The 14,204-nt window shown below is 40.5% G+C and overlaps 1 protein-coding gene across 5 annotated transcripts in view; it reads right to left on the bottom strand.

Annotated features, from left to right (window-relative positions):
* Positions 1-14,204, bottom strand: part of kiaa0232 (KIAA0232 ortholog) — a 137,240-nt gene that overhangs the window by 72,658 nt on the left and 50,378 nt on the right. For all 5 annotated transcript variants that reach the window (XM_060851792.1, XM_060851793.1, XM_060851795.1 and 2 more), the window contains one exon: positions 7,997-8,134. In XM_060851792.1, coding sequence (XP_060707775.1) covers positions 7,997-8,134 — 138 coding nt within the window. The remainder of the gene's footprint in view (positions 1-7,996; positions 8,135-14,204) is intronic.

The following is a 14,204-nucleotide window of genomic DNA, read 5'->3' on the forward strand; positions in this document are numbered from 1 at the left end:
ATTCATTCGTAGTTTTGCCTGCCAATCTTTGATTCCAATTTATTCTGTTGAGATCTGCTCTTAACCCATTGAAATTGACCCTCTAAATTCTGGCATTTTTTTCATAATTAACGTCAATCATATGTTATTACAACTGCTGTTTTAGAAAATGATCGCCCCTGTTTGAGCTATGTTCAATGACAACATTCGGCCAGGTAAAGAAAGTTTTTAAGCTGCATCTTGAAATAAGCTGAAACTGCTCTGTATACATAATGTGGCCAGTAACAATCTACTCTACTGAACTACAGAACAAAGCCTTAACAAATCTATTTTGAAAGTAAAGCACTAACTGAAACTACATTAAATACTGAAGATATTGAATATAGTTAGACCAACAACGAATGTATTATTAAAATATTTGCAAAGGAAGGTAAACCTAGTGTGTATGTAGATGAACTGAAGTTAAACCAACTGAACAACATGTGTAACATGGATAACTGAAAACAGACAACTGTTTGTAATATATATTGGCCATACTGTGGGTGCAAGACACCACAGGTTTCAGTTTATTAGTTATTTGAATGAGATTGTTGATAATTAATCCTGGTTAAAAGGAGGTACATTTTGTGAATCATATGATCAAGTGTTGACAAGTTTTGACTTACACTTTTGGGCTTGTGTTGCCCTTAGCCAGAATATGTGCCTAACAGGCTAGTTTCTCGAGCAAGAGGAATGCCAGAAGAGGATTAAACAGCTGTTGTGGAGATCAGCTGCTCATCTACATGTAGGAACTTACCGTAGTATTTGTCACTAACTGATACTAGTCTTGAATCTAGACATACTCAGGCACAATATTTTTATGGCAACTTGTCTGAATAACCATAGAAAACACCAAAATAATACTGATACCCCATAGCAATACACCAGTAACTTTGTAGACATGATAAATTGAATATTCATTATTGCAATTCTTTTGGATTTCATTTTATTAATTTGTTGCATTGACTTTTAATTTGTCAGTGGAATTCAAAGATCATACAATTTTAAAGCTTTTCATTAAATGAGACAGGAAAGAATATTCAAACAATTGGAAAACAAAAACGTTGCACTGTAAGTAGTACATTTTAAAAATCTTAAATGGAAAATTATACACCAGTGTATAAACTAGACCACGAAAGAATCGATAACTTGCCTTCAGCTTTAAGACAGACGAGCCAATTTGCTGTTATACAGATTGTGGTATCCTAGTATGATCTGAGATGATTTCAAATACAAATCAGTCTCCTTGTTCAAGTTGCTTAGAGACTTTTTAGGGGTATAAATACATGAGGAAAACCACTTCACACAGATAGAAGTAGAACCAAGTGAATTACTATCTCAGCAGTTCTCTGGTACAACTTGGGTGCACTTTTGCATTCAAGTCAAAAGTGATCAACAAAAGGCATGACTTGAAAACTGTCTCTAAAATCTGAATCACTTAAAATTCACAGTAATTTAGTCATCTGAAAATATACATCAAACACAGACAGAATCTTGCAATCTATTTACTTCTGGAGGTAAACGTTGAAAATGTGTTGCTGGAAAAGTGTAGCAGGTCAGGCAGCATCCAAGGAACAGGAGAATCGACGTTTCGGGCATAAGCCCTTCTTCAGGCCTTCTGGAGGTAAATGCCAATTTTCTTTTTGGCAAAGCTGTGATATATATCCGACTATTCCATCTTTCAACTTTGGAGGACCAAAATTAAACTATGTATAATAATGGAACAAAGTATATAATCTTGCAACATGGAGAAAGTGAGAACTGCAGCTGCTGGAATTCATTGTTGATAGTGTGGTGTTGGAAAAGCACAGGTCAGGAAGTATCCAAGGAGAAGGAGAATCAATGTTTCGGGCAACAGCCCTTCATCAGGAATGAGGCTTATGTGAGCCAAGGGGGTGGAGTTGGGAGGATGCAGCAGAAAGTGCAATAAGTAGATGGAGGCGGGGGTCATAGTGATAAGTCAGAGAGGAGGGTGGAGCAGATAGATGGGAAGCAAGATGGAGTGGTAGGATAGGTCATAACGGCTGTGCTGAATTGGAAGGTTGGATCTGGAAGAAGGTGGGGGGGGGGGAAAAGAGAGAGAGAAGAGGTGAGGGGAAATAAGGAAACTAGTAAAATCCACATTTATCCCGTGTGGTTGGAGCGTCCCAAGGCAGAAGATAAGGTATTCTTCCTCCAGGTGCCAGGGTTTGGCGAGGCAAGGGGCCCAGCACTTGCATGCCCTTGGTGAAGTAGGAGAGGAGTTGCAGTGTTTGGCCACGGGCCAGTGGAGTTGTTTGGTGCAGATGTCCCGGAGATGTTCTCTGAAGCATTCTGCAAGTAGGCATCCTGTCTCCCCAAACAGAGGAGCCCGCATCAGAAGTGACAGATACAGTAAATCTTGCAACACACCCTGCTCCACACTAAAAGTACCTGGCAAAGGTTTTACACTTTTTGCATAAAATGTTAGTTTAGTTGGGTCTATAAAATTACAATGGCCAAATAATGTAGAATGACTGAAGCACCAGCTGAGGTAACAAAGCATTGGTCAAAAACACTCAGTATTGCACTCCTCATTCAAAAGGACAACGGCAAATTGACAAAAAAATTGAACTGAAATTAAAATTACAAGTCTAAGATATTGCTTGAAGATTTTAAGATTTAGAGAGCAACATGTTTGATCTCCATGTGGCAATATAGCTTAACTAAAAACAGATGTTATGGACCACAAGACCAAACCCCCACCGCCCCCCCCCCCCAAAATTTAGCTAGGAAATAGCCAATACCTTACCTTTTAAGATAAAAAAGCATAAGGTATGGCATTCCAGATGAAATTCAATTGATCAAACTACGATGCTTTAAGCAAAATACACTTTATTCTTACACAGCTAAAATACAAAAATAATTGGTACAAATTTAACTCAATTGAAATACTTGAGAATAAAATTGAACTAAACATTCACTGCTCCCAGATAGCAGCATCCCATTAACACACCATTGGCAAAGGCAAATTCAGCATGCGAGAAAAATCTGTTTCGCTATCTCCAGTCCAAGAGAAAGGAATAATGAAAATAAATCTAGCAGCAGGGAGAAAATTCAAACTTTAGCAGTAGAGGGCTGTATACAGCAGCTTCAAACCCCAACCTCAACTGGAAGCAACACTGAAACCCCTAGTCTAAGATCCTGACTCGACCCACTCATGGTTTTTTTGTCCAATTTAAAATAAAACATCTCAGAGCTCAAAGCTGTTTACCCACTGCTTCTGAAGTAGACATTCTATCTCCAGGTTGATAACACCAAACTGCTAAAGAACAGTACTAAACAATCCCTACCAAAGGCATAGTTCCATCTCTGAACACGTTAGGAGTACATCAGAACAAAATTAAAGATTAGTGACCTGCAAACACTTCTTTCTGCAGGTGTTATTTCCAGTATATCAGCACAAACAGTATTTTGCACACTCATTTAACATTGGATTTCAAATTATTCTCAGCACAAACCATTGCATCCTGAATGATAATTTCCAGAATCTTAATGTAAATCTGAATGAAAATTTGCATTTCTTACTTCTGTCTTGCACCCTTATGCTTTAAAAAAAATCTATTTGTGTCCAATGAACAAAAAGCTGTTGTTGAACTTAGGCTAGTTAAATAGCACAAGTGCTAAAAGCATTCAGAACTCTTCAATTTGAAATATCATATTAATTTAGGCAGTGATCTTCGACTGGCAACAAATATATATAATACTAGATTCCTGCAGGGGTTACCCAATGGAGTCTTACTCTCCATCTTCCTAAAGTAAAATGAACAAAGATGCAGCCTTTCAAATTTTAAAGGAAATGAGCAATGTTAGTAACCATGAGTTATTTCCTGTGTGAGGCTATATCAGTTAAATCCCAGTTTGAAGTTCCTCATGCTCCATTATTTCTTGACAGGCCAAATCGAGCTGTTTCTGGTGCAAGATAGCTGATTGCTGTGCAACAAGCTTTGAATACTTCATGCTGTGCAGAGATCACACCATGAGAAAGTTAGGGTTAAATTAGAAAGCCTTTACTTTTAAATTAAACGTAAAATTTGTTCTGTTTCCTTCAGAAGTCAAGTAATTGAGACTTGGATGCATCTCATTATGATTGGTTTAACTAATTAGTTGCCTTTGTCAGCCACCTGTGCTCACTAGCTCTTTTTCATATTCTCATCACACTGGACCATTCACAGAACAGAGGAGCTTTAAATCACACCCTGTCCAACATTTGTATATTGCCCATCAATAGAGTATCTGATAACCTGCCTTACTGCCACACACCTTGGGTGTTGTGTTTCCTACAGTATAACAATAATTAGGTACCAAAAGTACTAATTGGCTGCAAAGTGGTTTGTGATGTGAAACATGCTTTCTAAATCAAAATCCCCACTTTGATCACTTACATTTCTATTTGGAGGAAAAAAATAAGCTATTCAATATGAATAATGTCTTTGAAACAAGGATCATTAAACTGTTGGTAAGGACATCTGTGAAGAAAAAGGCATTTTATTTCAAGCTGAGATGTTAAAAAAAAACACTAGAAATTAAATATCTATTTAAAGCTGGCACTTTAGTGAAACCTGTACACTGACATCCTCAGCTGATGTACACTGAGGAGAAAATCAAACAAAGTGTGTCAATTATTTTAATAACAAAAATTTGTACATTTCCCATGGCTTGGCTAACAAAGTTGATGTAGTGGGCATCATTAGTATAGTGATTTACAAACACATTGCATACTAATCAGGAATTGTGGATCTGATAGATGTTTAGTTTTAGTTTCTGCTAAGGATTAATAGTAAATGAAGGGAAGATTAAGAGACAGCAGGAAAATGAGAGAATGTGTAGGAGAACACAATTGGCAGTTGTGGGAATATAAGAAAAACTGAAAGACAGGAGCACAAGGCAAAAGATTGCAGTGGGGCCTCTGGGCAAGGTGGGGAGGGTGGTAGGTGGAAGGAGAAAAAGGTCGGCAGTATGGGGAGGGGGTGGAGAATGGCAGGAAGAAAAAATAGGGACAGATGATAAGAGCACGTGAAGGTGAGGGTGAAAGACTGAAGCACTTTGGGATCATTTATCTTAAAATACGGTGCATTAGTCTAATCCAACAAATATGTGGAACAGAGGTCGTTGTGAGCACAATGCAAAAATCCATGTTATTAATTAGATATCAACTGAAATAACCCAGTCAACACAAAACTCTTAAGGCACAAAGTGCATTGTGCGAGCATTTGATAAATTCATCCAACCATACACAGAACAAAAAGCTAAAAGTAGAAATATTGCTTTCAAGTTTGGACATGACACCAGAAAGAGAGACGTTTTGAAGAAAATCTATAAAATATTTTCATGGACAAAAAAAGTGGGAAAATACTTCAAAACAGTTGCAGTGGTAAATTTAAGACTGGGAATTCCAGGTGCTTATGAGGAAAGGTGACTGAAAGATGGCCAAAAAAGTGTCAAATTTTGTTCACTTCAATTAATGAATTTAAAACTATGACTGCAAGCCCACAATCTCCTTGACACTACTCTTCCAGTGTTATTCTCTGCTGGAAGTGGCCAACAAATAAACCTACAAAGAATATAGTGAAGGCGAACAGTTCAAAATAAACTTAGAAAATGTTGAAAGTAATCTGTAGGTTGAACAGCAAGAGTCCCAGTTCTGATAATAAATTAGTGACCCACACAATAATCCTGGTGCTCTTTCCCCAATGCTGGCTGACTATTTCTAAAATTGGTATTTATTGTAAACAAAGGTGAGCCATACAGATTTAAATTGGGAAACTGAGAAATTACAACAAAACGCCACAGAAATACTCTTAAACATCAGATTAGGTCTTAATCCTGGGGAAAATAAAAGTGTTCTTTTCCTCCCCAATTAAGAGTGAATACATGCAACAGGAAGCTCAGAGGGACAGAGGGATTTTGGGATACTTGTACACAAACTCTTGAAGGGAGCTGGACAGGTTCATAGGGTTGTGAAGATAACATACAGGATGCTTGCTTTTATCAGGCAAGGCACAGATTATAGCAGCAGGGAAGTCATAATTGAGCTGGACAGAATAGTGTTTAGGCCACAGCTGGAGTACTGGTCACCACTTTAGAGGAAGGATGATGTGATAACGCTTGTGGGGGAGGGGCTGCAAAGGAGATTCATCAGGGTGTTGCTTGGGATGGAGCATTTAAGCTATGAAGGCTGGATAAGCTTGGTCATTTTTTTGGGAGCAAAGATTGAGTGGGGACCTGACACATGCCTAAGAGTTTTAGGAGCACAGACAGGGTGAATATAAAGTAGTTAAGGCTCCATAACAAGGTGGCATACCTTTAAAGTGAAAGGGAGGTGGTTTAGCAGGGATTTGAGGAAATATTTTTCACCCAGACGGTGGTGGGGGTTTGGAAAGTACTGCCTTATCAGCTGAAAACCTTGCAACATGAAAAAAAAGATTCTTGGGTGAACACTTGAAATATTATAGTATTCAAGGCTATGGGCCTAGTAAAGCAAAATGGCATTATAGTGTAGCTAGCAGTGTACTTGACTCTGTACCACCTTGAAGAGATCCTTCTATACTATACAATTCAAGGACACTAACAGAATTCAGGTCACAGAAGGGGCTCGGTTGATCGATCATTTGTTATCTAGTGCCAACCTTAGTCATAGTTATAGAGGTATACGTCCAGAATGGAAACAGACCTTTTGATCCAACTCAAATCAAGCCGACCAGACATCTCAACCCAAACTGGTCCCACCTGCAAGCTCCCAACCATATCCCTCCAAACTCTTCCTGTTCATATCCATCTAGATGTTTTTTTAAAACATTGTAATTCTACAAACCTCCACCACTTCCTCTGGCAGCTTATTCCTTATCGCCTATGAAAACTTTGCCCCTTAGGTCTCTTTTATATATCTTTCCCCTCTCACCCTATACCAATGGCCTCTAGTACTGGACTCTCCCACCCCAGGGAAAAGACCTTGTTTATTTATCCTATCCACACCCCCTCATGATTTTGTAAACCTCAAGCTCACCCCTCAGCCTCCGACACTCCAGGGAAACAGTCCTAGGCTAATTAACCTCTCAGAATAGCTCAAATGCTCCAACCCTGGCAACATCCTTGTAAATCTTTTCTGAACCCTTTCAAGTTTCACAACATCTTTCCAATAGGAAGGGAACCAGAATTGAACGCAATATTCCAACAGTGGTCTAATCAATGTCCTTCTGACCTATCTTTGCACACCATTTCAATCAAAATATCACCCAGTGCCTTCTTGATTGCCTCAACTGAACCTGCCTCTACTGCATTCCCAGGCAGTGCATTCCATAGCCTGACTACTAGCTGTGTGAAAGATTTTTTTCCACATGGCCTTTGCTTCATATGCATATCAATTTAAAACTATGCCCTCACATTATTTTTCAAGGGAATATTTTGTTAATGAATTGCATTTAAAAGTCAATACCATGGAGATGATGATCTCCTCTGAAATGGTATAAGCTCTTGACTCACTGCAATGACATATTCCTTACATCCCTGCTATGTAAGCAACCAGTCAAAACAAAACCAATATTGAACAGATCATAACAGTGGGATAATCACCACAAAAGCTTTCCATTCTTTCTACTTTCATGCTTCTTCGTCAACACCATTCAGATGATAATAAAAATAAAAATGCTCAAAGAATGGAAAGTTTGATATTATTACTCTAAAACCTGATTGTTAGATGCTGTGTAAAGTTTCCTTTCAATCTGTATTTGCCTTCTAATTAATATAATAATAGAAAATAAAAAGAACCACAAATTATTCTATGCAGTTGTTTAAACAAGCACATCAAGTATAGCACCTTGGAAACTCATTTCAGAAATTTCAAGTGCTCCACTGGCTTCCACACATGCTCTTTTAGAAATTTACAAGCATTGGGAAACACCCCAATTAGCAGTTGGTAACAATTTTCAAACAATTAATTCAAATTTGCCAAATTCCTTACTTCATCAGAAGCAGAACGTAGACACTGAACAGCAGCTTGTTTCTTCATTTCCTCAACACTCAGATCTGAACACTTCTTTTTTCCTTTTCCCCATTTCTTTGTGGTTCCTTTCTCCCAGCCCAAGAAGATGTCATTTTCCTGTTGCATAAAATTGGAGTGGAATAATTAGTACAGTACATAAAAAAACATGTCACAAGTCCAAGTGAAGCTTAATAAATAAATGATCAAGAAAAAAAAAATGTGCGCTTTTATTAATGGATAGTGGACAGTTTAAAGATAGGCAGCTGCATGCAAGATACTGCAAAGTCCACTTGAACAATGCTCAAGGTAATTGACACTTTCATGGCTACTAGCAGAGCATGTTCAATTAGCCAGCTGAGCCCTTCGACATACACTACCTACATATCCTCCAAGCCCCTTAAGGCCAAATCAGGCGAAGACCCAAGGATGGCTTGATTTGTCACAAGTGCAATGGTTGCTGGAACTCCTACCCAATACTTGCAGATATACTCCAGTGCCTTCACGTCAACAACTGCTGCCATGAACTAAATGCACACAGTCTTCATATGTCAATACAACAACAGGAAGAACAGTACCGCACAGGAACAGACTTTCCAGTCCAAACTTGCACCACAGTCTAGAGTCATAGAATCAAAGAGATGTACAGCATGGAAACAAGCCCTTCGGTCCAACCCGTCCATGCTGACCAAATATCCCAACCCAATCTAGCCCCACCTGCCAGCACCCAACCCATATCCCTCCAAACCCTTCCTATTCATATACCCATCCAAATGCCTTTTAAATGTTGGCATTGTACAGCATCCACCATTCATTCCATTCACGGGCCATCCTCTGCGTGAAAACGTTGACCCTGACATCCCTTTTATATCATTCCCCTCTCACCTTAAATCCACACCCTCTAGTACTGGACTCCCCCCACCCCAGGGAAAAGACTTTGTCTATTTATCCTATCCATGCCCATCATGATTTTACAAACCTCTAAGGTCACCCCTCAGCCTCCGACGCTCCAAGGAAAACTCTAGCCTATTTAATCTCTCCCTATAGCTAAAATCCTCCAACCCTGGCAACATCATTGTAAATTTATTCTAAAACCTTGCACGTTTCACAATATCTTTCCGACAGGAAGGAAACCAGAATTGCACACAATATTCCAATGGCTGAACCAAAGTCCTGCACAACTGCAATATGACCTCCCAACTCCTGTACTCAATACTCTGACCAATAAAGGGAGCAGACCAACGCCTTCTTCACTATCCTATCTACCTGCGACTCTACTTTCAAGGAGCTATGAACCTGCACTCCTAGGTCTCTTTGTTCAGCAACATTCTCTCGGACCTCACCATTAAGTGTACAAGTCCTACTAAAATTTGCTTTTCCAAAATACAGCACCTCTTATTAATCCAAATTAAACTCCATCATTCAACCCTACATACTATATCTTGCATGACTTTTCCACAATAAATCTCATGCAAGGACTGCACAAAACACTACATAAGACAAACAGGAAGACAGCTAACCATCCATATCCATGAATATCAACTAGCCACAAAATGACACAACCAGCTATCCTTAGTAGCCACATATGTGGATGACAAGCAACATGAGTTCGACTGGGACACTACTATTATAGGACAAGCCAAACAGAGAACAGCCAGGGATTTCCTAGAGGAATGGCACTTATCCACAGATTCTATCAATAAACACATCCACCTGGACCCAATATACCGGCCACTGCAGCGCACAGCTGGAACTGACAACCAGAAGCAGCAGAGACAAACGACTATAAAAGGCCGGAGGAAACAACACAGAAGCATTTCACAGGAGGCTCCCAAGCACTGAGGATGTCACCAAGACAGGTGACGAAACGTCTGCAACACAAATTCCCAGCTCGGTGAACAGAACCACAATAAACTCCATCTGCCACATCTCAGCCTATTGGCCCATCTGATCCAGATTCTGTTGTACTCTAAGGTAACCTTCTTTGCTGTCCACTACATCTCCAATTTTGGTGTCATCTGCAAACTTACTAACTATATCTCTTCAGCTCACATCTAAATCATTTATGTAAATGACAAAAAGTAGAGGGCCCAGCACCGATCCTTGTGGCACTCCACTGGTCACAGGCCTCCAGTCTGAAAAACAACCCTCCACCAGCACCCTCTGTCTTCTACCTTTGGGCCAGTTCTGTATCCATGTCTAGTTCTCCTTGTATTCCATGAGATCTAACCTTGCTAACCAGTCTGCCATGGGGAACCTTGTCGAATACTTTACTAAAGTCCGTATAGATCACATCAACCGCTCTGCCCTCATCAATCCTCTTTGTTACGTCTTCAAAAAACTCAAGTTTGTCAGAAATGATTTCCCACACACAAAGCCATGTTGACTGTCCCGAATCAGTCCTTGCCTTTCCAAATACATATACATCCTGTTCACCACCGATGTCAGGCTCACCTGTCTATAGTTCCCTGGCTTGTCCTTACTAGCTTTCTTAAACAGTGGCATGTTAGCCAACCTACAGTCTCCTGGTACCTCACCTTTCATGATCGATGATGCAAATATCTCAGTAAGAGGTCCAGCAATCACTTCCCAAAGAGATGTAGGACACACCTGATCAGGTGCTGGGGATTTATTCACCTTTATGCGTTTCAAGACATCCAGCACTTCCTCCTCTGTAATATGACCATTTGTTTCCCTACATTCTATATCCTCCATGACTTTCCCACAGTAAATACTGATGCAAAATACTTGTTTAGTAAAGTGGGCGGCACGGTGGCACAGTGGTTAGCACTGCTGCCTCACAGCGCCTGAGACCCGGGTTCAATTCCCGACTCGGGCAACAGACTGTGTGGAGTTTGCACGTTCTCCCCGTGTCTGCGTGGGTTTCCTCCGGGTGCTCCGGTTTCCTCCCACAGTCCAAAGATGTGCGGGTCAGGCGAATTAGCCATGCTAAATTGCCCGTAGTGTTAGGTAAGGGGTGGGTTGCGCTTCGGCGGGTCGGTGTGGACTTGTTGGGCCGAAGGGCCTGTTTCCACACTAAGTCTAGTCTAATCTAATCTAATCTAATCTAATCTAATCTAATCTAATCTAATCTAATCTAATCTAATCTAATCTAATCTAATCTCTCCCATCTCTTGCAGCTCCACACAAAAGGCCACCTTGCTGATCTTTGAGGTGCCCTATTCACTCCATAGTTATATTTTTGTCCTTCGTATATTTGTAAATACCCTTTGGAGTCTCTTTAATTATATTTGCAAAAGCTATGTCCCCTTTTTGCCCTCCTGATTTCCTTAAGTATATTCCTACTGCCTTTATACTCTAAGGATTCACTCAATCTATCCCTGTCTGTACTTGACATATGCTTCCTCCTTTTTCTTAACCAAACCCTCAATTTCTTTAGTCATCCAGCATTACTTATTCATGGATCTGCTAAGATGCCACTTTAAAAAAAATTATATCTGCTTCTAACACCTCCTTGGCTAATACATTGCAGATACTTACCACCCTGTCAAAAATTTGCCTCCATTTACACCTATGTCTTTCAATAATTGGATTTTCTACCCTGGGAAAAAGACCAACTATTTTTCTCAATTTTTTTGAACTTCTATCATTGACATTCAATTGAAAACAAGTCAGGTTTGTCCAATTTTACCTCCCAGTTAATACCCTCCAAATCAGGCATCATCCTAATAAACCTTTTCTGTACCCTTTCCGAAGTCTCAACATCCTTCAGTTAGTGTGGCAACCAGAACTACACGTAATATTCCCAATGTGGCCTAACTAAAAAAGCCTATACACGTGCACACAATATCCCTAATGAGACCTGGTAAATATATACCATCAATCTTCTTGACCAACTTATTCACTAGTGCTGCCACTTGCAGGAAACAGTGGACCTTTATGCTGAATTGCCAATGTACATTAATGCTTCTAAGAGTTTTGCCATTTACTTCGTAGTTTTCTCCTGTATTTGACATTCTAAAATGCATCACCATGCATTTGTCCAGATTAGATTCCATTTGCCATTCTTCCAGCCTATTTATATCCTGGTATATTCGGTGGCACTCCTAACTATCCACAAGCTCCGCCAATCTAAATTGCCCACAGAATTACCGAATCAGACCACTTACATTCTCTCTCAAATCATTCATAAGTATATTACAAACAAGGGACTCAGCACTGATCCCTGCGGAACACCGCTGGTCACAGACCTCCAGTCAGAAAAACATTCAAGACTACAGTCTTTACGACCAGGCCAGTTCGGTGTCCATCTTACGGGATCACTGCAGATCCCATTTGACTTCATCTTCTTTATCAGCTTGGCCATGGGGGAAGCTCAAAGGCCTTGCTAAAATCCATAATGAATTTATTGCCACATCCATCTAGGAAGATACAGTAAAAAGTGTTCCTTCGCCACAATCCGGCACCCTTTTGAGATACAGAAGAATAAAAAGAGAAAGTACAAAAGGAGTTTCTTCATTGGCCAGGTTCCCAAACACTGCTCCATGACTTCTGTAGATTAGACTTAGTGTGGAAACAGGCCCTTCGGCCCAACAAGTCCACACCGACCCGCCGAAGCGCAACCCACCCATACATTTACCCCTTACCTAACACTACGGGCAATTTAGAATGGCCAATTCACCTGACCCGCACATCTTTGGACTGTGGGAGGAAACCGGAGCACCCGGAGGAAACCCACGCAGACACGGGGAGAACGTGCAAACTCCACACAGTCAGTCGCCCGAGTCGGGAATTGAACCCGGGTCTACAGGCGCTGTGAGGCAGCAGTGCTAACCACTGTGCCACCGTGCCGCCCATAACATTCAAGAGCCTACCTACTGCAGCCAGGTGTCACTGCAGCCATCGCCCCACTGCCATTCCAGAAGTCTGTGTACTGGATCATAGCCACAAGTCTCTGTTCTGCCATCTGATTCCATTCCAGGAATCCATGCATCTCCACTTTGAGCCAGGAGTCACCACCAACACTACTCCTGCCTCCCTTGAGAAAAGAAAGATGAAAAGGACAAAAACAAAATGCGGCCACCTGGAGTGGATAGGGTCAGCCCGAACACTACCTAGATCCTTGGAATTGTCCCCCTAAATCTCTGCCTTTTAATTCAAACTACTCCTTGGCTTTGACCTTCTGGTCCCCTATCCTCATATCACCAGACATTATTTTAAGGACTTCCTTCTGCACAACGCCCTGGGACATTTCACTAAATTAAGAAGCTATATAAATATGTAAGCTGTTGCAGTTCTGTCACATCTAGAGCTCCTGTTTATTGTTCCATTTATACATTATAAGGAACGGTCTCTGCTTCAAAATGACACCTCACTGCCAGCTGTCTCCTCTCCTAGGTGCTGACTCATCCTGCGTCCCAAGCTCAATGTTGACAATTAAACATTGTTCAAAAGATATTTGCATTATATTCACTTCAGGACAATTCATATCAATGCTGGAGGGGAGATTGCTAGTTGAAGGTAAGTGAATGCTGATTGATACAGGCATCCTGGTCATTCCCTAATTAACATATAGCACTGTGTTCTTTGCAGACGAGGAACATGTAGAAGAAAATTAGGACTGCTGATGCTCGAGATCACAATCAAAAAGTGTGGCTCTGGAAAAGCACAGATCAGGCAGCATCCAAGGAGCTGGAAAGTTGACATTTTAGGCATAAGCCCTTCATCAAGAACATGTCGATCCATTTGAATTCAAACGAGTACCATACAATTCGCAAGATAACGTTAATCAGCAGGTTTAAAATTTAATCGCCTGGCAGTTAACTGACTATTAACTGATGTATTCTCCATGGCAACACCTCTCCCAGAATCCAGAAATCAACCAGCCAGCACTTTCCACATGCAAATAAATGCTGGATTTACACAGAAATGGCATTCCTGTCAAATATCCTCATGAGCGCAAGAGGGAAAGTTTTGACCAAGAAAACATTTCTTCGTAACAGTCTTGATTGATATCATACCACTTTTGGGTAAGTTGCATTAGTGAAAAGACGCCTCCAAATTCATGGCAAGTGGAAGCATTGAGAAATCAGTATGCTGCTGAGGAATCTAAGTCTTAAGCACCCTAATTTTAATTGTTCCATTAAGCTGTCCCAAAGCCCCCTTGCATCTTTCCTTCTGTAAGGAATCTCTTGACCAATTCTTAGGTCACCTCATCTTTTATCTTAGT

The sequence above is a fragment of the Hemiscyllium ocellatum genome, chromosome 36 (genome assembly GCF_020745735.1).
Source record: "Hemiscyllium ocellatum isolate sHemOce1 chromosome 36, sHemOce1.pat.X.cur, whole genome shotgun sequence".
Taxonomy (NCBI): Eukaryota; Metazoa; Chordata; class Chondrichthyes; order Orectolobiformes; family Hemiscylliidae; genus Hemiscyllium; species Hemiscyllium ocellatum.